Below are 18,251 nucleotides of genomic sequence, written 5' to 3' on the forward strand. Positions count from 1 at the left end.
TTAAATGTATACTACATTAGTATAATTCAATGTCTACCTGTTATCTCTACAAATAAAGTTATGTTTTGAATGGGGTAAGCTGCTCAGACAAAACTTAATGGTGAATAAAGCATCAGCTTGTAAACAAGGTCGGATGTTCCTGTTGATGCGCTCGACTGAAGGTTTATCAATACACTGCAACAACGCTTTTATTTTACATGTAATTACATTAATTTTGAACATGCAGGTTACTTTGGTGTTTCTGTATAGCGGCATGATTGCTGACATTGTGCATGATCATACGAGACGTATAGGAGCTGTCCTTTCAGAACCACCTGAGCTGTTACAGATTTGTGGCAATGAAGAGTGCAAACAGTCAATGAGAAACATGTCAAAATAACAGATATCAGTATTTACCATCAATAGAATTACTTCCACACTACATCTACTGTAAGTAGATCTATATACTGTATATAACTATCTATATATATATATAGCCTACACCTACAGTATCTATATATCGATATACTATGAGAGAGAGGGCAAGCTAGAAGGGGGTCCTTGAATGGGGAATGACTGCGGTCTTGAGCTACCAAGAAGTTGGTTTTATCATTGGGGAGAGAAGTAGACCAGGTGTGATGGTCAGCTCACTGCCACCATAAGCTGACAGACAAGAGCAGGGCAGGGCTCAGGCGACAAATGGCATGAGAATTTATGAAGGTTGAAGACATAGTTGGGTTGCACAAACCGGCCAGGTACCATCCTTGGCTAGTACAGTTGTTATTCTTGATGAATTGAGTAAACCTTGGTCTAAATGCCAAATACCTCAATGCCTGAAAGGGGAAGAGAACGTCCTGAACCGGTGAGACGGAAGACAGGAAAGTGGAATTGGCAGACAGAATGAGTACAGTGGAGGACAGGAAAAGGGACAATCCTACACAATTTTGCAGCTGACAAGGTCTACAGATTCCCTTTATTGGTTTGCCTTTGCCTCTATGACAGAAGGCAAGAATATGTAGTACACACTTCCCCAAAATATCTTTAATAGATGATACAAAAACAAAAAAAAGTATTTTGTTTGGCATATACAAACTGTACCATACAGAATAAAGTGCCATTTTTATAATCAGAAGATAACACCAGAATAGCATAACCAAATGAACAAAATACAGTACATATGTCCAAACGTTTTATCAGGATTCTTCACAATAAAGCATAACTTGCAATACACATGACACAAATATATGGCACTGGCAAAAAGATGATATAAAAAAAAAGGAAATCTATATTTTAAACTCAGTCCCACATCTGAAACTGCCATGTGACTAAACTTCAACATCTTTAGGAAATACATTTCCATTCATAGAAAAAAAAAATATTTTCTCAAATCTTGCAATGAAAGAACATTTGAGTTTTCTCAAATCTTACAATGTTACAAAGAAAGAACATTCCAGAGTCAAACAATTCACATGAACATAATATATACACATCCAACTATAGCATTCCCCCCCTACCTTTAGCATATGTTTGCTGTTAATACTGAGTAACTTAAACATACAAAGTATATAGTACTAGTACGTACATAATATAGTTTAACAGACTAGCAAATTGGTCAGATTAAAGGGGTTTCCACTTAAAACACTTCTGGGGTCATTTTAACTATGGCTTGTGTGTACACCCCAGACAGTTTAAGTTGCTTGATTCAAAATGTAATTGATATTGATATTAGTTTTATCAGACCCGCTCCCCTCCTTTATAAGCCCACTGAAAGTAAAGCTCTATTTTAACCAGTTAGACTAATTTAAAATTATTGACAAGGCCCCTTCATGCATTAGGACAATATCAGTCACCAGAAGCAGGCCTGTGTGTTTTCAAGACTCATTGAAAACATGAAGTTCATCATGGTAACTCGTCAAGAATCCCAGAATCCTCTCTACCTCCTTCTCGGTAGCCTCTTGGTGAGACTTTTCAACTGAGTTGGCATGATCCTTACATAGTAGGGGGGAGTGTCTGATAAAAATGAATATCAAATATATATCAATATTGAATCAAACAACAAATACTGTCTGGTGTGCACACAAAAGTTGACCCGGAAGTGTTTTAAAGTGAAATACCACTTTAAATCAAAGAGGTGAGATTAAAGTACAATGTAAACATGTCCCCGTTAAATCAGGATGACAAACACAGCTGTATAGGAGTCACCAAAGTGTGACAAGAAACAGAAGACAAGACAAAGTGTTTAAAGAGTTTTCAACATTACTTACAAGTTAAACAGTGCATTAGTGCAGATATTTTCTATAAACCGTTAGAAATACCGAAAATGCTAGATCCCTTTATTAAATATATGGTATTTTTACATCTTAAAGAGCGTGTTCTTAAAGGGTTGTACAGGTTGGAGGTGAAGTCATCATCACGTAGCCCTCATTTGTTTATGGACTAGACTATTCCGTTACTCTGTGCCTGCAGAACCAACCAGCATCTGCACTTCCACAATATCAGCTTTCCTGCCGTGAACCAAAGAAAACCGTTCTGTTGTCGATTCCCGCGTAATCGTTAGAACAGGTTATTCTCAAATGTAGCCATGATGTCCCTCTGCATAGTCATGTCAATACCAGCCATCTGGGGGGTAGAGAATGAAACCACAGAGCAGTTATGACACCGTTTCACCAGGACACAAAGGCACATGTAAATGACACTGAGGCAGTACTTACAGCCTCTCGTCTGCGGCGCTCTTGCTCTCTTCTGCGGGCCAGCTCTCGGTCCCTGTCCAGGGACGACTGAACACAGGGAGGTGTTGAAGGCACAGGGGACTCGGGTTTCTTCGATTCTGTATCTCTGGATTCCTGTACGGTGGTGGCCTCAGTGCGAAGATTCTCTGGCGATTCAGGATCGTCTTTAACCGGTTGGAGTTTCCTTTCTGCTCTGGGTGATACTGGTAAGCTAAAATGAAAAAAGTTGGCCAAAATGACTTTGAAACCTTTTGAGTTGAGCAAACCCACAATGATGAAACTGTCTTTATGATGGTTTAACTTAAATCTTATATACTTCATTGTAAGTCAAATAGCCGAATGTTCACCTTTTATGACATGTCCAGAATATGGACACTAGGGCTTATATGGTTAAAAGCACCATACTGGTGGTGTGGCATGTTTAGCGCACCGACTACGTCTCACACTATACTTGACATTACTGATGACCATTTTTAAAGCATACAGTAGTTGAAAACTAATATATGAATATATGAAAATAAACTTGATTGGAAATAAATACACTTTGTCAAAAGTTATGTTATCATTCAATACTAATCCTTTTTAAATCACCAGCAGGTCGTAAGGCTGGGAGGCAGAAACAATGTTTTCACCCCTGTCTGTCTGTTCATTCGTCTATGTACAGCTGAACTTGGACATCGCTGCTCAATCGGTGTGAAACTTTGCATGCACACTCCCAGTATAAAGCGGAAAATTTTGTCAGGTGGGAATGGACGTATGTATAAACGGGAAGTTGTGTCATGATCCAAAGAATCCAGAGGGAAATATTTTTGATTGTAAGACTTACGGTCCAAGAGTTTTAGGCCAAAAGGTGAATCGGCCTGTTTTAGAGCCACCATGAGGCATATTTGAAACATTTAGGGTGGCAGTTCTTCCTTGGCCAAGAGGGAATGTGCAGGGAAAGTTAAGTGTCACTGCAATCGAGTCCATGATTTGTGGTATTTTGTGCTTGATCACATGACTGAAGAGATAATGTGCACCGATTCGTCTGATGATAAAAATGTATTTTACAACAACAAAAATCGGCCTCATGGTGGCGCTAAAATAGGCCGATAGTGTAACAGGCCAATTTGGAAAATTAGCAGTTCACCGGCGAACAGCCCTAACATAACAAGCCCTCGCCTTTGACTGTTCCGGCCTGGCGTGGATGCAAATAAAATGGCCTATGTATGATACATACTGTATATGGCTGAAATGGCAAAGTCATGTCACTTACTGTAGTCAAGTCAATTTAACTACCTAAAAAAAAAGCACTAAAAAAGCAATAAAAGAGGTTATGCAAGATATAAACTGGAGGTGATGTCATGAAGTATTTCTCTGGGAGTACCTGCTCTTTTCAGGCGCCACTCGCTCCCTGCTGGCCCCCATCTGGATCTTTCTTAAGGCCTTTTCGCGTTCTTCCTTTTCCATAGCAGCCTTACGGAACTGCTGGAAGCTCTCCCTTGAGGATTTGATTTTAGTGGTTGTGGCAGTAGCCGTTTTCATCAGACTAGCCCATGAGTCTGCATTTTTCAGGACAATTTCCTGCAACAGAAACACAAAAATCAGGCACATTAAGATCTGTTAGCCACAGATACAATGATAACAGATAAGGATTCAAATATTGTAGAATATATATATATATATTTAAAAAATAACCACGCTAACCTTTTTGGGAAACTGGGGTTTTCCCTCTTCAGAGACTTTATTGTCTGTGGTAGAGCAAGGCAACACAGTACTGCTGTCCAGAACATTCTCTCTGCATCTAGAATCTAGGGGGATTGAACTCTTTAGACAATGCTCTGCCTTGTGTTATTATTATTAAGAGTTTTTGTTAGACTCCTCCAGTAACTTACCGAGTCTATTCTCCTTCAAAGATGGCAATGGGCTGTGTAGAGGCGACAACAATGGGTACTGTTGGTTGAGCCGTGAGAAATATACATGAATTAGTATCTTATGGTCTTAATCTATTATGCAATGTCATCTTGAATTTAAAACATTCACATTCACTGGACAATCATCATATATATATATATATATAGAGTCTGATGAGAGAATGTTAACATAGCAAACTCCAATAAACATATTTGAATCTGAGGATTACCTCAAATCTTGTCGTCATAGGGTCCAACATAACTGTACACGGAGATGTCAGTGGGGATAAAAGTGCAGACAAATCTGAATGGGAAAAAAAATTAAAAAAATCAAGAGACTGAGACTCAAAACAGAAATGCAATATATCGACAAAGAGCTAATCGAGATGAAAAACTACAGCACCTACAGCCAGAGCTACAGAGATATTGGGACTGCGTTAGCATGCCAATCAAGACAAAGCCAAAGAATCAGCTGAAAGACAGAAACTGACAACATCCAAGTAGACTGAACGACACATACGAGGCCATGCATGCATGCTACAAGCCGGGGGGGGGGGGGGGATAGTGTGGCAACTACATGATGTTTTGACTGATCCCTTACCTTCCTGTACAGACCTCTTAGGAGGACTGAGAGAAAGTGAGACCATTTTCACTTCCCGTGTTTGGGATTCTGAGGGAGACTGAGGAAGTGTGGGATTTAAGGGGGCAGGGGCCTGAGGGGAACAGGGGAATGTGGAGGCAGGGTCACTAGTGGGTGTGTTGGGAATGTCAGGGAGGGACTCCCGTTGAGGGGGCTGAGAAATCTGACCAGGGGTCACGCAGTGTTTGGGAGGTAGCGGTGCTGCTTTGCCACTAGGTCTCGAAGGCAGCTGAGGCAGGTGGCTGTGTAAGGCTGTGGCAAGGATGACCAGGGATAGGGCAGAATAGAGATCAAACTGTGAGAATGACTAGTGAATCATTACATTAGAAAAATAAAATGGTCTAAAAATGCTAATAGGCTAAAATAGAATACAACAAATACGTTTAACAAATGACCAACCAAACTGTTTTCCATCAGTATAATAGAAATAGTCTAGTGCAGTTCCTGTTTTTTTTTTGTATGAACAAAGTTTAAGGTAACCTGTGCTGGTTACATGTCAATTGAATTACCAAGTTACAATCAAAAACTGGCTAACAACAGTCATTAAAATGTTCATGGATAAACATGCATCGTTAACATTTCATCTTAGTTGCTACAGAAAAAAACTGTCATGTGACCATTACCTGGGGGTGATAAAATCATCTCATCACAAGATTGGGCTGCATATGGCTGTGTAGACTGGCCTTTAGCTTCCATAACCAAGGCAAGAGGTGGCCGACAACTCTCTGCTGAGAACTTAATCACATCTTTCTTCTTCCGTATCGGCGCACTACGGTCAGCGCACTTCACCTTTGACTTGAAGAAATAACATTCTTACGTTTCATTCAACACAAACAATGCTAGACTACCCAGACACAAAGCAGGTATGCATGTATTTACCTTGATTTTAGACTTCTGAGAAATGTCTTTACTTTTATGCTTCTTTGCTTTCGGCACTGAAAGACATGTACAACAGTTCTCAGTATCCTCAGCCAAAACTCCCCATAGCAAATTAAATGCTTTTGACAAGATATTTCCCCAATACTTTTACAATGTCAATACAGATTTTACATGATGCCCTTAAAACATTGTGTATCCAACATTGAGTGTCAAAGATTCAAATAATGTTGTTGAACATGAGTTTCAAATTTGAAAACAGACTAGACTTGTAAAAGATATTGGATTGACTGTCCTACAATGTGTTTATTTGAACTTCTATTTCTGAAACACTTGGGATATAAAATATAATTATCAGTGCAAACAGGATCAAATATTTTCCACACAACTACTATCCATTCATTTAGATGAAAAGTTTTCCTACCAACAGTAAATGAACAACATTAGCCTAGTATGCATTAATACATTTAAACAATGACATGTTATGTGTCATGCTGTGTAGTAGCATGAAAGGCACATGAAATGAATCAGAAGTGTGACCAATGAAAACAATAGTTTAAAATGCAGCGCTTCCTTTCTTCGTATAATGATATGAATGGCTGGGGGGTAAAGTAATGTGAATTGTTGTTTATCAAGTGCAAATATATTGACCTATTTTACAAATTATGTATTTTCTACATTTCAGAATCAACCACCATACAAAACTGCTAAAATTATAATAATAATAATGGTGAACTTTAGCAGTAGATTATCTTCTTTATTTAGAGTAGGGGGCGGATAAAAGAAAAAGAAAGACACAAAGTGGTATAAGACAGGAACAAAGAGGTAGGTGAGAGGAGAATGCTGAGGAGAGCATCTAACCTGATTCACAGTCACTGTTGTCAGAAGTGCTAGAATCACTACTACTGCTGTCAGAGGAGCTGCTACTCTCACTGAGGCGGGGTGGCGGGCCCAGTAAGAGTTCTGGGAAAGGAGTGGCTTGACCTGTTACACAGAGGGGAAAGTGTGACTGAATGCCCCAGAAAACATTGACCATGAAATGGAATCATACTGATAATAAAATTCACTATTTGCCTGCTGTTTTTTTCTTCTTAGAGGAGCTCTGCACATTGTTGATGTCTTGAGACCTCACGGCATCGTTTGCTTTACCGGGCGGCAACCCTCCTTTCGATTTCCCTGGATTTTTTTCTGTTGGATTGCACAGAACGAAGACAACATTAATCCCCTGCAGTTCCTAAAATGGAAATAACTGCCATTTCATTAGAGAAGAGAAGCCTTTTATTTAAGGAAGTATGAGTCAGTGTACTTACGGTCCACACCACTGGTCTTGGGCCGCTTCGCAAGACATTTCAGGATGAATCTTTGCACAGCCCTCAGTGTAGAAGGCTTGAGCATTTCAACGTCAATCTCAACATCTTCTAGACTGGAGTTCTTCAGAGCAGGCTCGCGGGCCTGGATGATGCTCACCAACTTGCCAAGTTTGTCACTAGGCAACTTGTTTATGTCCAGACTCAACTTCTTCTTCTCTTGGTAAGCCATTGGTACTACTGGAACCACATCCAATTCCAAAGGCACTGCTTGAATATTGCATTTCTTGCCATGCCTACAGGAGTACATATAAAAAGGTTTCACATTATCTTCCACTCAAGTTGTAGGAGGTTGTTCTCCCCATGTCATTTGCACCAACTACCACATCAAATTCAACATCAATAGTTAAATGGAGTTCACGTACCGAGAAGACCCTTTGTGGCTGATGGTTTTCTGTACTCTAAATTTGCTTCTTGAGGATGAGTGTTTTTGTTTTTTAATGTCTTTTTCTTTGTGTCGCTTCTCTTTTTTGGACTTCTCTTTCTTAGGCTTCTCTTTCTTAGACTTCTCTTTCTTCTTTGATTTCAGCAGTGGTGTCTGTGCGATTTTCGTCAGCTGATCACGAACTGCTTTCAACTGAAAAGCGAGCCATTAATGAGATCACAAAATTAAACAGCACTGAAGTACATAAAATTCTGAAATGGCACTTCAGAATCATATTTTATGAACACACCAACCTGTTCTTCCAGAGTGGCCAGACGCACAGTTCGCACAGTTTTTTCCTCAGGTCTTTCCTTAGGTCTTTCCTCCCCTCCTTCCTCCTCTGTATCTGAACCTAAACTCTCAGGCTCTGAAGAACTTTCACCTTCGCTACTCGCTGAGCTTGGGGGACATTCAGGCCCATTTCCTCTGCCATCTTTATGACCAGGCAAGGAGTGACTCTGTGGTTCTTCTGGTATCTTCGAAAATTGGGCCTCAAACACATCCTTTAGGCACAAATACATGTTAATTTGTGGTGCAGTATTTCAAAATGAGGTACATTGTGAATTATTGTCAGCAGAATTCAAGGACTAACTTTGGTGCAGTACAACATACAGTAAAGAGCAACAGTCCATTTGACACATTCAGTTGAATTCATTTAGATTTGACTGTGTATACCTGCAGTCTTCTTGCCATGAGGACTACTTCATTGGAAGGTGGATTGTATTTATAACAGTTCGAGAACATTAGCCTGAAATCAGCAGCAAACTCTTGGGTGTTCTTATACTCTCGTCTCTCCATTTTTTTCTTCAAGGAAATGCATTATAAAAATGTTAATGGTTAATAAAGCAAAGACATCAATTATTTGAAGACTCTCTGAAGCTTCAGATTTTGTGCTCAGTCAACATAAATACTAATTTATCAACAATCAATAACCATTGAATCATTATCAACATTAAATTAATGTTCTCTTACCTTTATGGTGCCTAGATCCATAGGCTGTTTGATAATAACATGGTAGTCCTGCAGGCCCAAAGCCTGTGCGTCAACAGGGTGAAAGAAGGGCCATGCGTACGGAGAATGCCTCTTTACATACATCTCTTTCAAGATATCGCAGCAGTGCTTGAGCGGCTCCGAAAGTTTAGCCCTCTGTCCTGAAGGGGGGGAATCGGGCAGGTGTTTCTTAGGTGGTTTTATAGGCCTTCCACTGCCCCGCCTGGAGATGATCTTGCAAGAAGATGGCTGCACCTCGCAAGGGGGTGGCTCTATCCTAGTGATTACTGGGGCGGCCGAAGTTGTGGTGTCTGCTTTCCTCTTAACACCCTTTTTAGTCTGAATAAAAGACAAGGCAAGACAAAGTTATACGACTTGCTGACTGACTTGCATACTGTGAAAGTTGATAGGAAAGCACACCCCCCAAAACAAAAGTACTGACTGCCGTGTCGATCTGTGTAGGGAGCTGTGGCGTTGGGAGGGAGTGGAGGGCTTCCGGAGGGATGACGGTTACAGTCTGTTGAAACACTACTTCTGACAAGGGAGAGTGAGGTCTCGGCTTCACCGCACCTGCACAGGAGGAGACGTTCAGAGGACCTAATGAACACGCACACAAGAACCACAATAGATATCATTCTAAAACTGGGCTCACATCCAGTGATTTTCCAAAATTCAGTTGTCAAAATATACTGATTTCAATTGACGACCCGAATGTTGACATTTAAAAGGATCCCTGGCTAATGAGCCAAATATGCCTTAATACATTATAATTGTCCTCTATAAAAAAATTAATACATTTAAAACACCTTAAATATTTTATTTATTTTAGAAATAGTTCTTCTTTCACTCAATAGGGGCAATGCCCGTCACAAGTTGATGATGTCATTTGTCCATATGTGGTCTAGCCCTATGGAATGCATGTGAAAATAAAAACCAACTTAATGCTTCCTACGGTTAATATGAGCATCGCATTTCTTATATATTTTTTGCACACGCAGTCCATAAATTCCATAGGGCTAGCCCACACATGGACAAATGACATCATCAACTTGCAACGGGCATTGCCCCTCTTGAGTAAAAGATGAACCGTTTCTAAAATAAATACAATATTCAAGGTGTTTTAAAAAATAAAATGTGTTATAGAGGGCAATTATAATGTATGAACTCATTAACTGCCAGAAAAAAACATTGTCTATGCTGCCCCTGCCAGCGATTTCCGAGTGTTTTCACTAACCTTTGAAAAATCATAGAATATTCTTCTTCACAACAATCCACCCGCCGTGGGGGGGGTCTCGTAGACTCGTAGACAAAGGAAATTGTGCCGCCGCGATATATATTTTTTTGTGATCACGTGATTTGCTGCCACTTTGCTTCCCTAGCGAACAGCGCCATCTAGTGGAAAACCACTGAAAACACCAAAACACTTCAAACCGTCAATGGCGGTGTGGGCTTTGGAGAAGAAAAAAAACGTCAACCACGTCAATGGCAGAGAATGAGTTAACTCTTTGGCTGGCATTTGAGATTTCTCGTCATATTTTGCTATGGCCCACACCGCCAATGACGAGAATGACGAGATTTTGTGTTTATAGTGGTTTTCACTAGATGGCGCTGTTTGGCTCTCTGTGAAGGAGAGGAGCAGCGGGTCACGTGATCGCAAAACAAACAGCCCGTAATTCGATCTGGAAGAATGGCTTTTCCGCTGTTTGTGTTGCTTTTTGGCGAAAACAGCCTACATTCAACTGCCCACAACTATGGAACGGATGGTCGCAGCAGCTCGCTTTCCCCCCCCCGATTCTACGAGACTCGGATAAGTCTTTTAAAGCTTTCGGGGGATCGCTCCTACTGGAGATAAATATTCTATGATTTTTCAAAGGTGAGTGAAAACACTCGAAAATCGCTGGCAGTGAAGTGGCAAAATTATGTTTTATTTCTAGCAGTCAAAGAGTTAAAAGCTGAGTTGGCTGATGACAAAGTCTGTGTAGAAGGCAAGCAGGGACACCTGGAGGATATCATCAAATTAAAATAATGAAATAATGATGATATCTGCAAATGACCAAAATAGATGTTCAGGGGAAGAATGACATTAACCCGGTCATCTCAAAAGCACCGGTGTGGCACAGTGTACTGTACCTGCAGGGTGAATCCCCTGTGTGTACAATGTACTGTACCTGTCGTTTCCTTCCTCCCTTTCCCTGGTGTCTTTGTGGTGACTGATGACACTTCACACTCCTCCTTGGGCATTTTGTTCACATGCTGTAAGAAAAGCTTCTCCAGGGTTTGGGCCATTAGAACTATGTCATCTCCAGGCTGGGGAGAACAAGGTAAAGTGAGGCCCCCCCTCATGAGATTCCACCATCTTAGTCTGTTAACATTTACATTTGGTACAGTAAATATACCATAAGGGAAATCAACTCTTCCTTACCCGATTGTAGAGATAGCAGTTGGTGAACATGGCACTGAAGTCCTGTACACATTCAAGTGCCTTCCAGTAATAATTGTTCTCAAGACGTTTCTTAATAGTGCTCAGGTCCATAGGATTTTTTATAATTGTGTAATAATCCTTAATAAAAAGAGAAAGCAACAAAGACATTATGATTAATAAAGCACTATGTACAAAAACCACAAACTAATTTGAAGCCAATTATTGAACACAGAGGTCCCCAATTACTTTATGTGCCGTTGAAGGCATGTTTTCACTCTCCAACAGGCAACTTCACTAATAAGTGCCACTGTGCATCCTTCTCTGATTGAAGGGGTTCTAATTATTAGTGAACTTACCTGGTGGAATGTTGTGTAAACCAAGAGTTAAGTATAGTGAATATATTTGGTGGTTAGTGGTTTATGAATATCATATTTGGCACATACTGTATTATGCCATCTTGGTTCTCATCGCCTTTTACTGAACAAACCCCCACAGGATAAGTTGAACAAGATGGCATTTAGTATCAGGTTTAAAAGTTATAATTCATATTTTTTTATATATCAATATACATTTTAACTACTTACTGGGATATTTAGCGCCACTGCATCAACAGGGCTGCGAAAGGGCCAAGAAAACTGGTGCTTCCATAACGCTCCGAACACCACCTTCTCCAGACACTGAAGCTGATTTGTTACACGACCAAGCTTCTTGGGATTTCTGACCTCTGGAGGAGGGGGGTTTCCACTCATAGTGGCGATGTGGGACACTTTCGACATTGTGTTGTTCAAAGCCAGCGGTGGGAGACTCGTCTCAATTTCTCCTTTACTGCAGCTCCGCTCTCATTACACGATCTCCTAAGAAATAGAGCAGAGTATTTTAAGGGCTAAGATAAAAGCAAACATCATATTGTGAGCCTGAAGCCATCTCTTAAAGATTGTATATGACAGAGATAAATATATGTACATAAACAAAAAACGGCTTTTAAGTCAAAATGCTTTCCCCCCTGTAATTATTTATTCCTCACTCCTTTGGTGTAATTTTGTCATTGTACATTTGCACATATAAAATCTGTCCTCTGCATTTACCCATCCTATTAGGAGCAATAAGTATATGGCATGTGCATACATTTGCGATTTGGCATTACATTGCCATGCACATATTTGGCAAAATTGGCAAACATTTTATCTTTCAGTAATGTGAGTGATCACAGCCGGTAGCATGCTCATAATTCAATCACTGCAATTATTATCAAGCTGAGTATTTGACCACCATCTCAAACAAACTACGATTGCATCTCTAGCCAAAACAAACTGGCAGATGGATCGTACTGTTACACCAACCAGGCTTGAGTGTTTAAATCCCATTTCAATACAGGGTAAACCGGACAAGCAGAGACACAATTTCTGCTAAAATGCCAGTTAAATTATAAACTCTTTTTTTTTTACGTAGAATGATAGTTTTATTCAGATCATTATTAAGTGTATTTTCTTTAGAAACTGTGAAACAAGCTGAAGTCATAATTTCACTACGTAGAATTGAAACGTTCAAGTTTAATAGTCAGCATGCTCAATAACTTCAACAAGAAGCATCTTTAATGCAAAACATGGTTAATGCTGCCACCTACTGCCTCACTTACAGTACTATTGCAACGTTAATATTTGTAGTTGTCCCTAGAATGAAAATTACCTCCAGTTGATCTAAAATAATATGCATATACAGTAGTATAGCAACCATTAACGGCCTATTTATCAACATACATATTAAAGACACATTATCTTTAATGTGTTGAGAAACACATTTAATCATTTGTGTAAGCTGAGAAATAAACATTAAAGATAATCTTTAATGTGTACGTTGACAAATTGTTTCTGAAAAAGGTACATTTTAAAACCAAAAAAAGTATGTCAGTAATTATGTCTCTGGTATGCAACTATAACAATTGTAGGAAACGCACTAGTACACACACATTCATTAATGCTCTTTAGGCAAATGTAAAACATTGTCTGTTAAAATTCAGGGGACATATCAGGTCACTGATGTGAGAGGTGTGCTTTAAAGACAAATGAGTACTGGTGGGGTGGGTGGATGGATGTTGGAGAGGGGTGACAAAGCTCCTCAAATGACTGAGAGTGCAATGAAGATTTGATAAGGCCATGTGTCAAGACAAAAAAAAACTAAGGCACTGCAGATGGTCCAATTAAAATCCAAATATTCTATAAAAATGCATGAATACACAATTTCAAGCATGATTACTTACTACTTGAAAATAATTTGAAAGTAAAATTATGCCTGTATGTCTCAAGCTGAACATACCTCATAGAACATAAATTAAGAATAACTGTAGCAGTTCAGAATTAAACAGACCATGCCTCAATTGGAATATAAGTGAACAAAATAGATTTATCCAACTAGTGTCCAAAACCTATTAGTTGACATCCTAGAAAATAAACTTTGTATAGTCAACCAGCAAATCTATAATCACCCTGCCATGAAATGTGTAATGTTCCAAGAACACAGGCAGGGCTACTCCGCAGCAAACATACAGCGTCAGAAATGACAGAGGTATGGCAAGTAAATGTTAACTAGCTAATTCTTGACCATTACCACTTACCAATTATGTTCATGGTCCCCAATTAAATACTGATGACTTTAACCCCCCCAAATAATTTACATTACAATTTATTTTGATCTTGCTCTCCATTTTATTTTATATCAACACAAATATAATGTATACAAAAAACATTTTAAAACAATCTATATTCACGTCCATTACGAATTCTAAAGCTAGAGAAAAAACACTCGACAAGTAAATATTTTACTTTTACTGATATTTTTTCACGCTGCACAATTTCACGTTCAAGTCCACACAATTGAGATTGGTTAGATGATTATTTTGATGAGATAGGCAGATTAGGCAAATACCTGATTAAAGTTAGTTGACCAAAACAATGCTTTAATACATTTGTAATTTAAGACAATGTGTGGGACTATTCTTTCAACATGTTCCTCTCCTACGCACCTGTTCATGTCAAATGAAAATCTGGAAGTTGTTAAATCACATGTAATGTTTCCCTTTTAGAATTGGTTAAAGATCATTCACCTTCTAGTCCATTGCCCATTACAATTATTTTATCATCCGATTCCAAATAAAATAGAGCATTGTTCCAATGCACAGTCATGACACTGCTTTTAACAAGTACACATTCGTTTGCCTCAACTTGCATCATCATTTATTATAATTTTTAGACAGAATTCCACAGCCATAACATTAAATCTCCAATGACAAGTTAAAGGGATATTTCACTGTCAAACGTGTTTGGGGTCATTTTAACGTCTACTCAGGCTATTGTGAGCATCCCAGACAGTTTTTGATTTGCTTGATTTAGTATTTAGATATTTGATATCATTCACTCCCCCTTCCCATACAAACCCATTGTAACTTCAAACTCAATTTTTATCATGATAGATTCATCGAAAACACCCGTCCTTAGTTCTGGTGACTGATATTGTCCTTCTAATGCGTGAGGGGCCATGTTTTTTCAAAACCCCTTTTCATTTTTATACATTTTAGAGGGGGAAAAAAAATACAATAAAACATTTAAATTAACGAGAAAAGTTATTGCAAAAACATGACTTGAGTCACCAGAACCAAGGACTTGTTTTCGATGAATCCATCATGGCTAAAATGAAGTTTGAAGCTACAATGCGTCTGATAAAATGATGAAATATCTAAATACTGAATCAACCAATCCTGTGCAGACTGAGGTAAGGGCAGTTTAATACGTACACATGATTCATGTGACTGTCAGATGATTTTAGTTTAAACACAGGGGCTTTGTTGGTCCAACTCCATTCTTAATCCGTCATGTTTGTTCTGCATTTCTAAACGGCTGCTAAATAGATAAGTAAATATTTCTAAGACGACACTTTCAGAAGTCAACCATAAAACCCCTTTCAGAATCTATCTTGTGTAACATACTGACCGGGCATCCCGGGCATCTTATAAGGATACAGGATAGGTGGGCACTAGGGACATCTGGGTACCTCGATGTAAAATTTTGTCCAAAATGTTAAAAAATGTAATATTTGAAAAATGGTCTAAGTAATGTAAAGTATACATGCGACTTAATTTTATCCTTAAACTTATTGTTTATGCCCCAAATGACTGGATATACAGGTTTTGTAGCTATTGTAGAAATATTAGACCTCAATTGTCGAATGTTTAAGCATGTTCTAATCATGTATACTTCACTTTTAAACATTTTCCAAATATTGTATTTAACTTTTGGACAAAATAGCCAATTTCACATCGAGGTGCCCAGATTTCCCTAGTGCCCACCTATCCTGTTGCCCATTATAAACACCTCAACTGCTGGAAGACATTGTCAATTTCTCCCAGAAATTGCTGTCTCTGAGCAGTAAAATATAATTAAAATAATCAACACCGTCCTCCTTGATTCATTGTTTTTAATATTATCAAATGGTTGTGAATAACGTGTGGTATGTTGCAGGCTGCAGCATGGTCCGTGTTTACAGTTAACAGCGTGACGCATTTTGCCACGCCCACAGGACAGGCCCTCCGGAAAGGAGGAAAAAAAAACTTCCGCATTTTTGTCACGTGAACTACGTGCGTGTTGTTGTGGTTTTAATATCATTAAAATACAAGAACGCGCTTTAGTAAAACAATGTGTCGACCAAATGTGACGTCACCTGGCGTGCACGGTTTGGTGGCCAGCGGCCAACAGAGTTGCTTGCTAATGTTTGCTAGCCTGCTAAGCGGCTAACGCGGCAGCATAAACAAACATTATAAACTTGCTTATCGACGACCATTTCATAACATTTACCTTTCCGTCTCTGGCACACGAGTGTTTTAGTGGCCGAACTGAGACGTTTCTTTGCCAAGTGCAGGTTGTTATTCTCCTCTTTTCAACGATGCATCCAGTGTAACGTCGCAGTTAGCATCTAGCTAGCAGGCTAGCTAAATGTAGTCGATGCTGCAGCAGAGCCACGTTTAGTCAACGTACCTTTGGCTACGTGTTAATGTTTACTTCAGCGTATACAACGTCTCAAGCGTTATCTTTAAATAAACATCAATGATGCTAGTTAGTGTTTATTATTACCGCTTCCAGAATAAACAACAGTCTGGTATTTCCATGGCGGACCGACGTCTCTACGGCAACCGCCTCATATTTATAGCCCACCGTAGAAGACTCCAGTGTTGCCAGATTTTGTGAGAGAAATAAGCAAGGTCTATGAAAACAAGCCAAAAAAGAAGAAACTTAGGCCACATGAGCACTTTAAACCTATATGATCTACAAGCTCACAGCTTGTAGATCTGCTATTTTAACAAATAGGCTACATATTAATTCAGGTGGTCCATGATGAAAATATTTCAGAACCACTGGTTTAAATAATAATTACAACAATGAGAAGCAACCCCAAATAAACAACTATACTCTAGAAACAAGCCCAAAAAACGCAACTATTACGACTACCACAAAATAATATTGGAAAAATACAGAAAAATAAAAATATGCAGAAAAACAAGCCCAAAGTCCCTTATAATAAGCAGACATGGCAACACTGTTGAAGACTGTCGCTGATTGGTCAGTTCACACCACGTGATCTGCTCTGCCGCGTTGCCCATGAATGCAGTAAAACTGTTAAAAATTATTTTAACTCTTCAGAATACGACTAAAACCTTTCCTCTCACACCTGTACGTACAACAGATAGAATCAAATAGAAATCAGTGCTGTTAGGGTAAATGATATAGCAACACGGATCACATCACAACAAAAGCCGAAACCAAACGGTGTTTTCGAAACGCAACCCTGAATGTAGCCCGGCCCGTTTGGAACCACTCTCTCCATGATGGCTCCAGAGTGAAGTTCCAAACGGGGCTACAATGAATGCAGCATGGATGGATTAACTAACGGCCTCTCTCTCTCGACGTCACCAGGCGTTCTGGAACATTCTCTGTCACTATTGAACAAAGCGTTTAATGAATAAAATTAAACGCAGCTCCGCATAAACGCAGCTGAAAGCGATCGATCGACTCGTCGACGGTCGTCCACCACTTGTTGCCACGACGTAGGTCCTGATCGCTAATTTATACTGCAGTGCTACGTAACGACACCACGGACATGACTGACAAAACGCAAGCACACACACACACACACATCCACATACGACGCGTGTTGGTTACAACATGGTTAGCTTGGATAGACACTCGACAGTATAAGGACAGAGTGACCACGAACGTAAAAATGTTAGTTCGGGAAACAATCGAAGCGAAGTCAGGCTAAAAAAGTTTATATAATTCGACCATGCAGTCTGATAACAAACGCCAACCTCGAAAATTAGTCAAGCAGGCTACTGATCAAATAAAAATAAAAGCGTAGTGTAGTATATTATCCACACCAAATTGTCCCACCATGGCTCAAAGTGAGCCGAGTTGACAAATTGTCGATCTTCCTGAGTCCCGGGGACTCCCGGCCGGTGGGGGCTTTATAAGAAAAGAGCATTTTCCCAGGATCACCCGAACTAACCATTCATTTCTACTTCCGCTGCAGGCAGCACATTAGCCCAGTGGTTCTCAACCTGTGGGTCGGGACCCCCAGGGGTGTCCACAGAGATGACAGTGAAGTGACAATTTAAGGACTTTCAAGACCTTTTTAATACCTCGAAGAAAAGAGAAAAGACCATCACTGCAACAAAAGTAATCAACAACTACTATAAAAACTGGTCAGACATTGGCCAAATTGTCAAATAATATAAGAAAGAGGCAAAACGTTTGAAAATAGCAGATCTACAACAAGCGTTGTCTTGCGAGGCGTTGTGAGCTTGTAGATCTGCTATTTTCACAATATTTATCTGTGAAACCGAGTCAAACTAAATGTAATGCCTCAACTCCTACAATTACAACTGCTTG

General features: G+C 39.5%; 1 protein-coding gene across 5 annotated transcripts; it reads right to left on the reverse strand.

Moving 5' to 3' along the window:
• Positions 1-1,005: 1,005 nt before the first annotated feature.
• On the reverse strand, positions 1,006-17,793 carry brdt (bromodomain, testis-specific). 5 transcript variants are annotated; one of them, XM_080431899.1, is made up of 21 exons: positions 17,741-17,793; positions 11,904-12,173; positions 11,320-11,457; positions 11,066-11,204; positions 9,340-9,494; positions 8,880-9,236; positions 8,583-8,711; positions 8,162-8,410; positions 7,849-8,060; positions 7,427-7,719; positions 7,191-7,304; positions 6,978-7,100; positions 6,120-6,175; positions 5,864-6,035; positions 5,202-5,492; positions 4,831-4,904; positions 4,583-4,640; positions 4,395-4,498; positions 4,075-4,271; positions 2,691-2,919; positions 1,006-2,598 (listed from the first exon to the last, which is right to left on the reverse strand). In XM_080431899.1, exons 2-21 carry the CDS (start codon positions 12,093-12,095, stop codon positions 2,533-2,535), a joined length of 3,348 nt encoding a protein of 1,115 aa, XP_080288025.1. In that variant the 5' UTR covers positions 12,096-12,173; positions 17,741-17,793; the 3' UTR covers positions 1,006-2,532. The 5 variants fall into 5 exon arrangements, with proteins under 5 accessions (XP_080288025.1, XP_080288024.1, XP_080288026.1 ...); XM_080431898.1 differs by lacking the exon at positions 17,741-17,793 and adding an exon at positions 16,440-17,712; XM_080431900.1 differs by lacking the exon at positions 17,741-17,793 and adding an exon at positions 16,164-17,712 and having other exon boundaries at positions 9,340-9,467.
• Positions 17,794-18,251: the final 458 nt, after the last annotated feature.

The sequence above is a fragment of the Gymnoscopelus braueri genome, assembly GCF_963280865.1.
Source record: "Gymnoscopelus braueri genome assembly, chromosome: 6".
NCBI classification, from domain to species: domain Eukaryota; kingdom Metazoa; phylum Chordata; class Actinopteri; order Myctophiformes; family Myctophidae; genus Gymnoscopelus; species Gymnoscopelus braueri.

What these genes read in the sequence shown, in the direction of transcription:
- brdt (XM_080431899.1), bottom strand. Translation starts at nt 12,095, where the DNA reads ATGTCGAAAGTGTCCCACATCGCCACTATGAGTGGAAACCCCCCTCCT. An exon ending in CTACACAGATCGACACGGCA is followed by an intron (nt 9,237 to 9,339) that starts GTCAGTACTTTT and finishes TCTTTTATTCAG; the next exon opens with ACTAAAAAGGGTGTTAAGAG. An exon ending in CAACAGTGACTGTGAATCAG is followed by an intron (nt 6,176 to 6,977) that starts GTTAGATGCTCT and finishes CATGTCTTTCAG; the next exon opens with TGCCGAAAGCAAAGAAGCAT.